Consider the following 17334-nt stretch of genomic DNA (forward strand, 5'->3'; position numbering starts at 1 on the left):
TGATAATTTGGCTATATTCTGATACACACGGGGTAGCAGTATAATTTGGTTATATTCTGATACACACGGGGTAGCAGTATAATTTGGCTATATTCTGATACACACGGGGTAGCAGTATAATTTGGCTATATTCTGATACACACGGGGTAGCAGTATAATTTGGCTATATGCTGATACACACGGGGTAGCAGTATAATTTGGCTATATTCTGATACACACGGGATAGCAGTATAACTTGGCTATATGCTGATACACACTGGGTACCAGTACTGAGTCAATGTGCAAGGGTATGAGGTAATTAAGGTAGATATGTACATATACGGTGCATTCGAAAAGTATTCAGACCCCTTGGCTTTTTCCACTTTTTATTACATAACAGCCTTATTCTAAAATGGATTAAATAACAACATTTCCTCATCAATCTACATACAATACCGCATCATGAAGAACCGAAAACCAGTTTTTAGAAATATTTGCAAATTTGTAAAATATCAAAAACAGAAATACATTATTTACATAAGTATTCAGACCCTTTGCAATGAGGTTCGGGAAGTGAGCCCAGGTGCATCCTGTTTCCATTGATCATCCTTGAGATGTTTCTACAACTTGATTGGAGTCCAGCTGTGGTAAATTCAATTGACTAGAAATTATTTGGAAAGGCACACACCTGTCTGTATAAGGTCCCACAGTTGACAATGCATGTCAGAGCAAAAACCAAGCCATGGGGTTGAAGGAATTGTCCGTAGAGCGCCAAGATGATTGGGTCGAGGCACAGATCTGGTGAAGGGTACTAAAACATTTCTGCAGCACTGGAGGTCTCCAAGACCACAGTGGCCTCCATCATTCTTAAATGGAAGAAGTTTGGAACCACCAAGACTCTTCCTAGAGCGCCCAGCCACACTAAGCAATCGGGGTGGATGGGCCTTGGTCAGAGAGGTGGCCAAGAACCAGATGGTCACTCTGACAGAGCTCCAGAGTTCCTCTGTGGAGATGGGAGAACCTTCCAGAAGGACAACCATCTCTGCAGCACTCCACCAATAAGGCATTTATGGTAGAGTGCCCAGACGGAAGCCACTCCTCAGTAAAAGGCACATGACAGCCTACTTGGAGTTTGCCAAAAGACACCTAAAGGACTCTGACCATGAGAAACAAGATTCTCTGGTCTGATGACCTGAATGCCAAGCGTCACATCTGGGGGAAACCTGACACCATCCCTATGGTGAAGCATGGTGGTGGCAGCATCATGCTGTGGGGATGTTTTTTTCAGCAGCAGAGACTGGGAGACTAGTAAGGATCGAGGGAAAGATGAACAGAGCAAAGTACAGAGAGATCCGTAATGAAAACCTGTTCCAGAGAACTCAGGACCCCAGACTGGGGCGAAGGTTCACCTTCCAACAGGACAACGATCCTAAGCACACAGCCAAGACAACGCAAGAGTGGCTTCGGGAGAAGTCTCTGAATGCCCTTGAGTGTCCCAGCCAGAGCCCGGACTTGAACCCAATCGAAACATCGTTGGAGACAACTGAAAATAGCTGTGCAGTGACGCTCCCCATTCAACCTGACAGAGCTTGAGAGGATCTGCAGAGAAGAGTGGGAGAAACTCCTCAAATACAGGTGTGCCAAGCTTGTAGCGTCATACCCAAGAAGACTCGAGGCTGTAATCATTGCCAAAGGTGCTTCAACAAAGTACTGACTAAAGGGTCTGAATAATTATGTAAAGGTCATATTTTATTTTTTCCCAGCTTTTTTGTGTTGTTTTAATACATTTTGAATAGATTTTTGAATAAGACTGTAAGGTAAAGTTGTTCAGGGTCCTGTTGGTTCCAGACCTGGTGCATCGGTACCGCTTGCCGTGCGGTACCAGAGAGAACAGTCTTTGGGTGGCTGGAGCCTTCTCTCTCTTCTCTCTGTGAATGTGTAATTGGTGACTAGGAGCATGAGGAGTCCTGTGGAGACACTGCAGAACCCGTGACCAGGTGCTAAGGTGAGTGTGTTTGTCACGGACCAACGTTCAGGGTGACAATTAGGGTTAGGGGTCAGGTTCAGGGTTAGGCGTTAGGTTCAGGGTTAGGAGTCAGGTTCAGGGTTAGGGGTCAGGGTTAAGGTTAGGATTGGGGGTTAAGTTTAGGGTTAGATTTACATTTAGGGTTAGGGAAAATAGGTTTTTGAATGGGAATCAATTGCTGGTTCTCAGAAGTATAGTAATAGTATAGTGTGTGTGTGTGTGTGTGTGTGTGTGGGGTAAGAGTCTTTATCCTGAATCAGCTAATTGGTGATCTGTCTACTCTGTGTCTGTCTGTGTTTATGTATAATTGGTGACTAGGAGCAAGTGGGGGCCCGTGGACGCGTGACATATTGTGTTTCCTTGACACTGCAAAACCTGTAACCGCGGTGACAGGCTGAGTAAGAGCTGAGGACGGCTGTCACCCCAGGTGCTAAGGTGAGTGTGTTTGTCAGGGCACGGACCGACATTCAGGGTGACACTGTGTGTTGGTTCGTGATGGCAAGTGCCAAGGGGAGTGGGAGTGTGTGTGTGTGTGAGTGTGTGTGTGTGTGTGTGTGTGTGTGTGTGTGTGTGTGTGTGTGTGTGTGCGTGCGTGCGTGTGATGTCTGCATTCGGACAGAGGGATCAAAACAGGCTCATCGTATCCTCCCAGCTAGTTATTCAGACAGAGGTGCTGACATTCTGACTCTAAACTGAGAAGTGTTGAGGCATCACTTTACCTCCTGCAGTAAGCACTTTACCAACCTAGCTCATTTGCATATGAATTGATAGTGGTGTACTTCAAAGAGCCTGGGGTTATGCAAGTCAACAGAAAGCAGTCTGGGAAATATCAACTGGCAACACCGACATGTTAATCAATGGGATCTGTCGGCAAATTCATTAGAGGTGTGCTTGTTTATGTACGAGGGTGTGTTGGTGTGGACATGTTGTTTGTCGGAGGGTGTGTTGATGTGGACATGTTGTTTGTCGGAGGGTGTGTTGGTGTGGACATGTTGTTTGTCGGAGGGTGTGTTGATGTGGACATGTTGTTTGTCGGAGGGTGTGTTGGTGTGGACATGTTGTTTGTCGGAGGGTGTGTTGATGTGGACATGTTGTTTGTCGGAGGGTGTGTTGGTGTGGACATGTTGTTTGTAAGAGGGTGTGTTGATGTGGACATGTTGTTTGTAAGAGGGTGTGTTGATGTGGACATGTTGTTTGTAAGAGGATGTGTTGTTGTGGACATGTTGTTTGTAAGAGGGTGTGTTGATGTGGACATGTTGTTTGTCGGATGGTGTGTTGGTGTGGACATGGTGTTTGTCGGAGGGTGTGTTGTTGTGGACATGTTGTTTGTCGGAGGGTGTGTTGGTGTGGACATGTTGTTTGTCGGATGGTGTGTTGGTGTGGACATGTTATTTGTCGGAGGGTGTGTTGATGTGGACATGTTGTTTGTCGGAGGGTGTGTTGGTGTGGACATGTTGTTTGTCGGAGGGTGGTTGATGTGGACATGTTGTTTGTCGGAGGGTGTGTTGGTGTGAACATGTTATTTGTCGGAGGGTGTGTTGGTGTGGACATGTTGTTTGTACGAGGGTGTGTTGGTGTGGACATGTTGTTTGTACGAGGGTGTGTTGGTGTGGACATGTTGTTTGTAAGAGGGTGTGTTGATGTGGACATGTTGTTTGTCGGAGGGTGTGTTGATGTGGACATGTTGTTTGTCGGAGGGTGTGTTGATGTGGACATGTTGTTTGTCGGAGGGTGTGTTGGTGTGGACATGTTGTTTGTAAGAGGGTGTGTTGATGTGGACATGTTGTTTGTAAGAGGGTGTGTTGATGTGGACATGTTGTTTGTAAGAGGATGTGTTGTTGTGGACATGTTGTTTGTAAGAGGGTGTGTTGATGTGGACATGTTGTTTGTCGGATGGTGTGTTGGTGTGGACATGTTGTTTGTCGGATGGTGTGTTGGTGTGAACATGGTGTTTGTCGGAGGGTGTGTTGTTGTGGACATGTTGTTTGTCGGAGGGTGTGTTGGTGTGGACATGTTGTTTGTCGGATGGTGTGTTGGTGTGGACATGTTATTTGTCGGAGGGTGTGTTGGTGTGGACATGTTGTTTGTCGGATGGTGTGTTGGTGTGAACATGTTATTTGTCGGAGGGTGTGTTGGTGTGGACATGTTGTTTGTACGAGGGTGTGTTGGTGTGGACATGTTGTTTGTACGAGGGTGTGTTGGTGTGGACATGTTGTTTGTCGGAGGGTGTGTTGGTGTGAACATGTTGTTTGTCGGATGGTGTGTTGGTGTGGACATGTTGTTTGTCGGAGGGTGTGTTGGTGTGGACATGTTGTTTGTCGGATGGTGTGTTGGTGTGGACATGTTGTTTGTACGAGGGTGTGTTGGTGTGGACATGTTGTTTGTACGAGGGTGTGTTGGTGTGGACATGTTGTTTGTACGAGGGTGTGTTGGTGTGGACATGTTGTTTGTACGAGGGTGTGTTGGTGTGGACATGTTGTTTGTACGAGGGTGTGTTGGTGTGGACATGTTGTTTGTCGGAGGGTGTGTTGGTGTGAACATGTTGCTTGGTGGTCATTGATTCTCCCAACAGTAGAAAGCCACTCAGGTCAGAAGGACTAAGGATGTGTTTCGGGGACAGAAATCCCCTCTGCGTACCCAGATGTGTCCGTGACCTCGGTGTCTGAGGGTGTAGCAACAACGATGGCGACCTTGAACTAACTTCTCCCACTCGATGATATCAGCAGATTCTGTCTCTGGGAGATCTGAGCTGACCTGAAGCCTATGGCTCTGATCTGGGACAACACTCACACACACAGACATGGATTGACACACGAAAACACAAGCAATAGGTTATTATTAGTATGCTGATTATTATTATTATTATTAATATGAAGAGTGTTATTCATATAATTATGATAATGATTATTATGATTATGATTATCATGAATTTTATTATTACGATTGTTGTTATGATTATGATAATTATTATTACTATGATAATTATTAGTATTATTGTTGTTATTATGAAGATGATTATTATAATGATTATTATTATGATGATGATGAGTGATTATGATTATTATTACTATTATTATTATTATTATAATGAATATTATTATTATAATGATTATTATTACTATTATTAGTATGATCATTATTAGTATGATTATTGTTATTATATTTATTATTATTATTATTATGAATATTATTACTATTAATATTATATTATTATTATGATTATTATAATGATTATTATTCATATTTAATGATGAGAATTATTATTATGATTATTATATTATTAACAGAAAACTATACCAACCAGCCTCCCCCCTCCCCTGTCTCGTCTCTCCCCCTCCCCTCTCACCTATTCCTTTGTTTTGCCCCATCTCTCACTTGTCCCCCTCCCCTCCCCTCTCCTCTCCTCTCCCCCTCCCGTCCCACCTGTCTCCCATTGTGGGGACGTATCTCAGAACCTGTAGTTTATACTGGCAGCTAAACTGCTGCTTGGAGAGCATGTCATAGATACACAGACAGAGCGAGAGAGAGCGAGAGAGAGCGAGAGAGAGAGAAAGACAGAGAGAGAGAGCCACAGCGAGAGAGAGAGAGAGAGAGAGAGAGGGAGAGACAGAGACACAGAGAGAGACACAGAGAGAGACACAGAGAGACACAGAGAGAGACACAGAGAGAGCCACAGAGAGAGACACAGAGAGAGAGACAAAGAGAGCCACAGAGAGAGAGAGACGGAGAGGGAGAGGTTGGACTGGACCATGTGAACGTTGAACAGCACCACCACGTCTGTTACTGAGAGATCTTTGGGCCTTTCAGAGCCATTGTGGAAGCGGTGTGTTTGGAAAGGGGTGAGGTCCTCCCCAGCCCACACCCCCAGCGCGGCCCCCTTATTCACTGAAAGGTACCGGCCTGAACTATGCAGGTACACCACCTGGGTTAACCATAGAGATGTCCATAGGTAGTGAATACACAACCACCGATGGAGAATACCATAAAATGCTTAATTGCAGCTTATAAACTATTATTTAATTATTCAATTATTAGCACCATTATAGCATTACAGATGTGCTTAGTGTTACCTGTTGGACAGGGTCAAGGTGTGGAGGGGTCAGAGTTCGTGGAGGTCTCAAGCGAGGCACGGTAGCTGCTCGTTAATTTTCCTATTTTTAATTTTCCTAAGTCAGCCTCTCCCAGTCCACTTTCCTCTCCCCTCGCTCGTCAGCACTGTCCAATAGCAGGTAACACTGCTCCTGAGGGATGATCCCACTGTCCAATAGCAGGTAACACTGCTCCTGAGGGAGGACCCCAGTGTCCAATAGCAGGTAACACTGCTCCTGAGGGATGACCCCACTGTCCAATAGCAGGTAACACTGCTCCTGAGGGATGATCCCACTGTCCAATAGCAGGTAACACTGCTCCTGAGGGATGATCCCACTGTCCAATAGCAGGTAACACTGCTCCTGAGGGATGATCCCACTGTCCAATAGCAGGTAACACTGCTCCTGAGGGAGGACCCCACTGTCCAATAGCAGGTAACACTGCTCCTGAGGGATGACCCCACTGTCCAATAGCAGGTAACACTGCTCCTGAGGGATGACCCCACTGTCCAATAGCAGGCTACGCTGCTCCTGAGGGATGACGCCACTGTCCAATAGCAGGTAACACTGCTCCTGAGGGATGACCCCACTGTCCAATAGCAGGCTACGCTGCTCCTGAGGGATGACGCCACTGTCCAATAGCAGGTAACACTGCTCCTGAGGGATGACCCCACTGTCCAATAGCAGGCTACGCTGCTCCTGAGTGATGACCACACTGTCCAATAGGAGGCCGTACTCCTCCCGGAGCCACGTCTCACTGCAGATCAGGCTATAGACTCTGCCCCTGGAGAAGGACACACCTGCTCCACTGTCACCCCACAACAGAGGTCATCAGAGGTCAACAGGGTGTGTGTGTGTGCGTGCATGCATGAGTGCCTGTGTGAGTCTACTGTGTCATTTCCATGGTCATACCCACTCACCAGAAAGAGGCTCTGCAGTTTCTCATACTCCTCCATGCTCAGCCTGCTCTCCATGTTTTCCAGTCCGACAGGGTCACAGCCGGCTGTCAATCATCTAAAAGTTACAACGAGGGAATGAAAAACAGCTGTTTGTGTGATCGCTGAGATACAGCGTCAACTACCGTCTAAATCACTCATATGTCTACTTTAGGTCTACCCATCAATTCAAGACAGGAACATAGGTTGCATGCTGATTGGACCGTCCGCGTGCTCCATCGCCCGCATGTTTGTCCGTCCACACCAGACGCGATCAAAACACACAGGTTGAAATATTTAAAAAACAAACTCTGAAACAACTATATTAATTTGGGAACCGGACAAAAAAAGGTATTAAACATTCATGGCAATTTAGCTAACTAGCTTGCTAGCTAATTTGTCCATAGGTTGCATGCTTTTCCTTTTCAATGATGATTACATTTTTTGACTGCCCTTCGACTCAGGTTGGTTGAGCACCCTCCACTTCTTTCCAATAGCAATATTTATTTACAGACACTGTAGTAAACTACAGTCTAATCATATTTAAGTTAACTTTGGGCCGGCAGGTTGAACTAGTAGAGCGTTGAACTAGTAACCGGAAGGTTGCAAGATCGAATCCCCGAGCTGACAAGGAAAAAAAATCTGTCGTTCTGCTCCTTAACAAGGCAGTTAACCCACTGTTCCCCGGTAGGCCGTTATTGAAAATAAGAATTTGTTCTAAACTGACTTGCCTAGTTTTAAAAAAAAGTAAATAAATGATACAAATAACTACCACGTGATTCTCTGGCCATGTAGGCAGCATACTCTGTAGGCAGCATACTCTGTAGGCAGCTGTAGGCAGCATACTCTGTAGGCAACTGTAGGCAGCATACTCTGTAGGCAGCATACTCTGTAGGCAGCTGTAGGCAGCATACTCTGTAGGGAGCATACTCTGTAGGCAGCTGTAGGCAGCATACTCTGTAGGCAGCTGTAGGCAGCATACTCTGTAGGCAACTGTAGGCAGCATACTCTGTAGGCAGCATACTCTGTAGGCAGCTGTAGGCAGCATGCTCTGTAGGCAGCATACTATGTAGGAAGCTGTAGGCAGCATACTCTGTAGGCAGCTGTAGGCAGCATACTCTGTAGGCAGCATACTCTGTAGGCAGCACACTCTGTAGGCAGCATACTCTGTAGGCAGCATACTCTGTAGGCAGCATACTCTGTAGGCAGCTGTAGGCAGCATACTCTGTAGGCAGCTGTAGGCAGCATAGTCTGTAGGCAGCATACCCTGTAGGCAGCATAGTCTGTAGGCAGCATACTCTGTAGGCAGCCTACTCTGTAGGCAGCATACTCTGTAGGCAGCACACTCTGTAGGCAGCTGTAGGAGGCATACTCTGTAGGCAGCATACTCTGTAGGCAGCTGTAGGCAGCATACTCTGTAGGCAGCATACTCTGTAGGCAGCTGTAGGCAGCATACACTGAACAGCTGTAGGCAGCATACTCTGTAGGCAACATACTCTGTAGGCAGCATACTCTGTAGGCAGCTGTAGGCAGCATACTCTGTAGGCAGCATACTCTGTAGGCAGCTGTAGGCAGCATACTCTGTAGGCAGCACACTCTGTAGGCAGCATACTCTGTAGGCAGCTGTGGCAGCATACTCTGTAGGCAGCTGTAGGCAGCATACTCTGTAGGCAGCATACCCTGTAGGCAGCATACTCTGTAGGCAGCATACTTTGTAGGCAGCATACTCTGTAGGCAGCATACTTTGTAGGCAGCATACTCTGTAGGCAGCTGTAGGCAACATACTCTGTAGGCAGCATACTCTATTTCAATGAAACCACACATACTAGACACACTTAAACTCTCAGGCGAAACTAGAAGAGGAAGACAACTGAAGATGAAGTGTGAATGTGAAGTGTGAGTAATGCAGGGAAAAAAATGTGTTTTCAATACAATCATTGGTTATACCCACGTAGGTGATTGAAAGATGAACTGAGGTCTGTTATGGTAATACACCTTATTATGAAAGTTAGCTGCCAATCACCATATAAAGTCCAAAGAAGAAAAAAACTGTAAGGAAGAGAGATGACTAGAAACGATTCAGTTGACTGTTTTATGTGTGGATTAATTGTTGGAGTAGAGGACCTTGTGCATTTCAGGTAAAATAACAACTCAATGTGTATATCCCAGGACAAATTAGCTAGCAACAGTAAGCTAGCTATCTAAATAGGACAAGTTAGCTAGCAACAGTAAGCTAGCTATCTAAATAGGACAAGTTAGCTAGCAACTGCAAGCTAGCTATCTAAATAGGACAAGTTAGCTAGCAACTGCAAGCTAGCTAAATTGTCATAAATGTTTAATGCTTTTCGACCTGTCCCCAAATTAATATAATTTGTTCAGAGTTTTGTTTTGATATTTCAACCTGCATGTCGTGATCACGTTTGGTGTGACACGCGTCTGGTTTCGGCATGGCGTTAGATGACAACACAACATGGCAGCAACACATGACAACACAGCATGGTAACAACACAACATGGCAGCAGCACATGACAACACAGCATGGCAACAACACAACATGGCAGCAGCACATGACAACACAGCATGGTAACAACACAACATGGCAGCAACAAAACATGACAACACAGCATGGTAACAACTCAACATGGTAGCAGCACATGACGACACAGCATGGTAACAGCACAACATGGTAGCAGCACATGACAACACAGCATGGTAACAGCACAACATGGCAGCAGCACATGACAACACAGCATGGTAACAGCACAACATGGCAGCAGCACATGACAACACAGCATGGTAACAACACAACATGGCAGCAGCACATGACAACACAGCATGGTAACAGCACAACATGGCAGCAACAACACATGACAACACAGCATGGTAACAGCACAACATGGCAGCAACAACACATGACAACACAGCATGGTAACAACACAACATGGCAGCAGCACATGACAACACAGCATGGTAACAACACAACATGGCAGCAACAAAACATGACAACACAGCATGGTAACAACACAACATGGCAGCAACAAAACATGACAACACAGCATGGTAACAACACAACATGGTAGCAGCACATGACGACACAGCATTGTAACAGCAAAACATGGTATCAACACAACATGGTAGCACCACAACATGGCAGCAGCACATGACAACACAACATGGCAGCACCACAACATGGCAGCAGCACATGACGACACAACATGGTAGCACCACAACATGGCAGCAGCACATGACGACACAGCATGGTAACAGCACAACATGGTAGGAGCACAAAACAGGGTACAAACATTGTTGGGCACAGACAACAGCACAAAGGGCAAGAAGGTAGAGACAACAATACATCACACAAAGCAGACACAACTGTCAGTTAAGAGTGTCTATGATTGAGTCCTTGAATGAAGAGATTGAGATAAAACATTCCAGTTTGAGTGTTTGTTGCAGCTCGTTCCAGTCGCTGGCTGCAGCGAACTGAAAGCGACCCAGGGATGTGTGTGCTTTGGGGATCTTTAACAGAATGTGACCTGCAGAACGGGTGTTGTATGTGGAGGATGAGGGCTGCAGTAGATATCTCAGATAGGGGGGACTGAGGCCTAAAGAGGGTTTTATAAATAAGCATCAACCAGTGGGTCTTGCGACAGGTATACAGAGATGACCAGTTTACAGAGGAGTATAGAGGACAGTGATGTGTCCTATAAGGAGCATTGGTGGCAAATCTGAATGATTGTGGCCTTCCTTAATTTTTAGGACCTTCCTCTGACACCGCCTGGTATAGAGGTCCTGGATGGCAGGAAGCTTGGCTCCAGTCATGCAGAGATAGAGGATGTCTTCATTTTTATTTTCAAGAGTTGTTCATTTGTAAGGCTGTTGATTAAAAGGTGCAACACAATATTTATTATTGATTATTGTTCAGTCTTATTAAATCACTTAAACATATTTAATCATCTTACCTAGCTTGATGACCGTGGGCATGTTTGATCTAACTAGAGACGGCATATTGAATTGTGTACAAATGCAGGAAATTACCATTCTTGAGGAGGAGCCCCAGACCCCCCGCCATGTCCTCCTAAACCAAAGTGGTGCCCCTACCTTCAATACCTTTTACACATACATACATTGCACATACAGTACACGTATACTGAACAAAAATATAAATGCGAACATGCGACATTTTCAAAGATTTTACTTAGTTACAATTCATATAAGGAAATCAGTCACAGTCAATTCAAATAAATTCATTAGGCCCTAATCTATGGATTTCACATGACTGGGAATACAGATATGCATCGGTTGGTCACAGATAAATAGGTAGGATCAGAAAACCAGTCAGTATCTGGTGTGACCCCCAATTGCCTCATGCAGCACGACACATCTCCTTCGCATATAGTTGATCAGGCTGTTGATTGTGGCCTGTGGAATGTCGTCCCACTCCTCTTCAATGGCTTTAACAAAGTCCCTGGATCCAGAGCATCCCAAACACGCTCGATGGGTGACATGTCTGGTGAGTATGCAGGCCATGGAAGACCTGGGACATTTTCAGCTTGCGGGAATTGTGTACAGATCCTTGTGACATGGGGCCGTGCATTATCATGCTGAAACATGAGGTGATGGCGGCGGAGGAATGGCACGACAATGGGCCTCAGGATCTCATCACGGTATCTCTGGGCATTCAAATGGCCACCGATAAAACGCTGTTGTGTTCGTTGTCCGTAGTTTATTCCTGCCCATAGCATAACCCCACCGCCACCGTGGGGCACTCTGTTCACAACACATTGGCATTGTGTTTTAAAGGGGCCTTTTATTGTCCCCAGCACAATGTGCACCTGTGTAATGATCATGCTGTTTAATCAGCTTCTTGATATGCCACACCTGTCAGGTGGATGGATTTATCTTGGCACAAGCGATGCTCACTAACAGGGATGTTAACATATTTGGGCACGAAATAATATGTTTGTGCGTAGGAACAATTTCTGGGATCTTTTATTTCAGCTCACAAAACGCTTTTACATGTTGCGTGTATATTTTCACTCAGTCTACCTTCAACCATACAGTCACATGGTGTTCTGCTGACCCTTTGTGTACAGTATGACTGGGTCTCCTCTCCTTAAAGAGGTTGGTCTTCAGAGCTGTTTTCCAACCATTCAGTAAAGCACTCCAAACAAGGCTTCAACATAGTGTTTGGTTTGAATTTATCCCAAGTGTCTGAATTATTTTCCCACAGCTTGTGTTCTTCACTTTGCCCCTCACACCACCATTGTCAAATATAGGATAGGGTTGCCAGTAGCACCCAGCAGCATACCACCCTGCATCCCAATGCTGGATCTTGAGCTGGGTTGGTCCTGGTCTGTCACTAGATGGGAGACCAGATGCTGCTGGAAGTGGTGTTGGAGGGCCAGTAGGTAGGCACTCTTTCCTCTGGTCTTTCCTCGGGTGTGCTGACTCTCTGATCGAAAGTGCCCATGGCCCTCATCGTAAGAGCAGGGGTGTTAACATGTCCCGGCTAAATTCCCAATCTGGTCCTCATACCATCCTGGACACCTAATTATCCCCAGCTTCCAATTGGCTCATTCTTCTCCCCTGTAACTATTCCCCAGGTTGTTGCTGTAAATGAGAACGTGTTCTCAGTCAACTTACCTGGTAAAATAAGGGTTAAATAAAAGTGCAACCAACATGAATCCTAGCAATCTTCCAGTACTGTAAAACAGTCACTGCCACCAGTAGCCATAACAGTGGCAAATAAACCCTCCACTATTATTTTATTATGCTCATCTCTCAAAGCCTGGAGCTAATGTCTCCTGGCAACAACCGAGTGAGGCTTGTGTTCGTGTGGCCAGCAGGCAGTTTCTGTGGTCTATTCACAATGCCCCCCCCCCACCCCACCCCACCCCCACAGTAACATGTTCAGCATAGCAACACAGTAACTTCACCAATTGCTTTAATCACTCCACCACATGCACAGACACCTACGAAAACACACACAAGATGGAGGCGGAGAGAACAGTTTAGTTTTACGAGTTTCCAAATCCCTTTGTTACACCCCCTACCCCTCCTAATGGTGAATGTGAACACACACACACACACCCTAAATGTCCAGCTGCTCATTTAACAGTTTTACACCTAACACAGTCAAATGAAACACTGAGATATACTCTCTTGGGAATCATTTTACACACACACACACACACACACGTCTCTGAATGAGCTGATAAACGCCGTCATCAACAGCGGCAGGATCAGAAATGAGGTCTCAGTGATTTCAATAATAAACGTTTAAGAATTAACGCTTTCAGAATGGGATTAACAGACTGATGGAAACAGGTACAGACCAAGAATAGATTCTTAATTCCACCATGGCAAATCCACTGTCACACAGGGAAGAAATAAATACCTATTTTACATGGGAAAGGCAAAACAAACAAAAAACTTTTTAAAATCTTACCAAAATGTTTAAAACTATTTATTTTAACATTTTGCAACCGAATAGCTGTTAAATATACAACTTGAACCATCATCATAATCATCATCATGTCTCATTGTTCAAGTTAGAATGTGAAAAAAGCAGAAGTGCTTGTATTTACACCTGGCTTAAAGGACAACTCCACCCAAAAAACATATTTTGGTATTTGTTTCATTAGTCCATTGTTGACATAGCAACAGCAATCAAGTTTTCAAGATATGTAACTTTCAAAACACAGAAACCATCCCCCGTATGAACCATTTAGCATCCGTTAAGGAATGACTCCATGGCCACGTTAAGGCCTCGTCTTTTGGCTTCCACATGGACAAAGTGAGAGCAAGTAAAAATAAATGAGAGGATCTTTAACATAAGATACTCTGTGGAGATAGCATGACATGAGATACTCTGTGGCGATAGCATGACATGAGATGCTCTGTGGAGATAGCATGACATGAGATGCTCTGTGGAGATAGCATGACATGAGATACTCTGTGGAGATAGCATGACATGAGATACTCTGTGGAGATAGCATGACATGAGATACTCTGTGGAGATAGCATGACATGAGATACTCTGTGGAGATAGCATGACATGAGATACTCTGTGGAGATAGCATGACATGAGATACTCTGTGGAGATAGCATGACATGAGATACTCTGTGGAGATAGCATGACATGAGATGCTCTGTGGAGATAGCATGACATGAGATACTCTGTGGAGATAGCATGACATGAGATACTCTGTGGAGATAGCATGACATGAGATACTCTGTGGCGATAGCATGACATGAGATACTCTGTGGAGATAGCATGACATGAGATACTCTGTGGCGATAGCATGACATGAGATGCTCTGTGGCGATAGCATGACATGAGATGCTCTGTGGAGATAGCATGATATGAGATGCTCTGTGGAGATAGCATGACATGAGATACTCTGTGGCGATAGTATGACATGAGATGCTCTGTGGAGATAGCATGACATGAGATGCTCTGTGGAGATAGCATGACATGAGATACTCTGTGGAGATAGCATGACATGAGATACTCTGTGGAGATAGCATGACATGAGATACTCTGTGGAGATAGCATGACATGAGATACTCTGTGGAGATAGCATGACATGAGATACTCTGTGGAGATAGCATGACATGAGATACTCTGTGGAGATAGCATGACATGAGATACTCTGTGGAGATAGCATGACATGAGATGCTCTGTGGAGATAGCATGACATGAGATACTCTGTGGAGATAGCATGACATGAGATACTCTGTGGAGATAGCATGACATGAGATACTCTGTGGCGATAGCATGACATGAGATACTCTGTGGAGATAGCATGACATGAGATACTCTGTGGCGATAGCATGACATGAGATGCTCTGTGGCGATAGCATGACATGAGATGCTCTGTGGAGATAGCATGATATGAGATGCTCTGTGGAGATAGCATGACATGAGATACTCTGTGGCGATAGCATGACATGAGATGCTCTGTGGAGATAGCATGACATGAGATACTCTGTGGCGATAGCATGACATGAGATGCTCTGTGGAGATAGCATGACATGAGATACTCTGTGGAGATAGCATGACATGAGATACTCTGTGGAGATAGCATGACATGAGATGCTCTGTGGAGATAGCATGACATGAGATGCTCTGTGGAGATAGCATGACATGAGATACTCTGTGGAGATAGCATGACATGAGATGCTCTGTGGAGATAGCATGACATGAGATACTCTGTGGAGATAGCATGACATGAGATACTCTGTGGCGATAGCATGACATGAGATGCTCTGTGGAGATAGCATGACATGAGATGCTCTGTGGAGATAGCATGACATGAGATGCTCTGTGGAGATAGCATGACATGAGATACTCTGTGGAGATAGCATGACATGAGATGCTCTGTGGAGATAGCATGACATGAGATACTCTGTGGAGATAGCATGACATGAGATACTCTGTGGCGATAGCATGACATGAGATACTCTGTGGAGATAGCATGACATGAGATACTCTGTGGCGATAGCATGACATGAGATGCTCTGTGGCGATAGCATGACATGAGATGCTCTGTGGAGATAGCATGATATGAGATGCTCTGTGGAGATAGCATGACATGAGATACTCTGTGGCGATAGCATGACATGAGATGCTCTGTGGAGATAGCATGACATGAGATGCTCTGTGGAGATAGCATGACATGAGATACTCTGTGGAGATAGCATGACATGAGATACTCTGTGGAGATAGCATGACATGAGATACTCTGTGGAGATAGCATGACATGAGATACTCTGTGGAGATAGCATGACATGAGATGCTCTGTGGAGATAGCATGACATGAGATACTCTGTGGAGATAGCATGACATGAGATGCTCTGTGGCGATAGCATGACATGAGATACTCTGTGGCGATAGCATGACATGAGATGCTCTGTGGCGATAGCATGACATGAGATACTCTGTGGCGATAGCATGACATGAGATACTCTGTGGAGATAGCATGACATGAGATACTCTGTGGAGATAGCATGACATGAGATACTCTGTGGAGATAGCATGACATGAGATACTCTGTGGAGATAGCATGACATGAGATGCTCTGTGGCGATAGCATGACATGAGATACTCTGTGGAGATAGCATGACATGAGATGCTCTGTGGAGATAGCATGACATGAGATGCTCTGTGGAGATAGCATGACATGAGATGCTCTGTGGCGATAGCATGACATGAGATACTCTGTGGCGATAGCATGACATGAGATGCTCTGTGGAGATAGCATGACATGAGATGCTCTGTGGCGATAGCATGACATGAGATACTCTGTGGCGATAGCATGACATGAGATGCTCTGTGGCGATAGCATGACATGAGATACTCTGTGGAGATAGCATGACATGAGATACTCTGTGGCGATAGCATGACATGAGATGCTCTGTGGCGATAGCATGACATGAGATACTCTGTGGAGATAGCATGACATGAGATACTCTGTGGAGATAGCATGACATGAGATGCTCTGTGGCGATAGCATGACATGAGATACTCTGTGGAGATAGCATGACATGAGATGCTCTGTGGCGATAGCATGACATGAGATGCTCTGTGGCGATAGCATGACATGAGATACTCTGTGGAGATAGCATGACATGAGATACTCTGTGGAGATAGCATGACATGAGATACTCTGTGGAGATAGCATGATCCTGGTGGAAAAAAATACAATAAAATAAAATAAAATCTCTGTCAATTTAATTATAATCTGGCCGCCTGCAACTCTAAATTATCTCCCTCTTGAAGCAAGACTTATAAATGATACAGTCCCAGAAACAGAATCTGAACATTGTACACATAAAGGGTTTCCTGTCCTCTGATAAAAGCCTGGGTTGGTGTGGTTAAGCCCAGTCTATGTCACGGTCTTGAAGGTCTGGAGTATTAGGTTGGTTTGGTGGATGAGCCTGTTCGCGCTGACAAACACGTTTATCGCCCTGGAAACAAGCGGGACAGAGAGGGATACACATGGAAGGCAGTGTCAGTCACAGGAAACCATGGTACGCTGGGATTGATACGGTGCTTTGATCTGTGGAAATGTCAGGCTTCAGAGAATCAACCCTAAATGTGATTTCACAATGGGTCATATTAAACCACCCTGAAAACAACAACTATCATTACTGCCACACAGTCACATGTTCTACTAAGCAGTGCACCAGACCACAATAAACAAAGAATGATATTAAATTCTGCTTACATCACACTATAAGACAATAAATCAAGTCAAAAAGATGAGACAAACGACCATTGGGTGCTTTTGAAGTGACA

The 17334-nt window shown here is 45.0% G+C and overlaps 1 protein-coding gene across 2 annotated transcripts in view; it reads right to left on the reverse strand.

Annotated features, from left to right (window-relative positions):
* Positions 1-15440: 15440 nt before the first annotated feature.
* LOC139382515 (programmed cell death protein 10-like) overlaps positions 15441-17334 on the reverse strand; it is a 57907-nt gene continuing 56013 nt past the window's right edge. The window contains exon 8 of one of the 2 annotated variants that reach the window (XM_071126607.1): positions 15441-17003. In XM_071126607.1, coding sequence (XP_070982708.1) covers positions 16922-17003 — 82 coding nt within the window. In that variant the 3' untranslated portion in view covers positions 15441-16921. The remainder of the gene's footprint in view (positions 17004-17334) is intronic. The other variant, XM_071126606.1, reaches the window with a different exon arrangement.

This window comes from Oncorhynchus clarkii, chromosome 24 (genome assembly GCF_045791955.1).
Source record: "Oncorhynchus clarkii lewisi isolate Uvic-CL-2024 chromosome 24, UVic_Ocla_1.0, whole genome shotgun sequence".
NCBI classification, from domain to species: domain Eukaryota; kingdom Metazoa; phylum Chordata; class Actinopteri; order Salmoniformes; family Salmonidae; genus Oncorhynchus; species Oncorhynchus clarkii.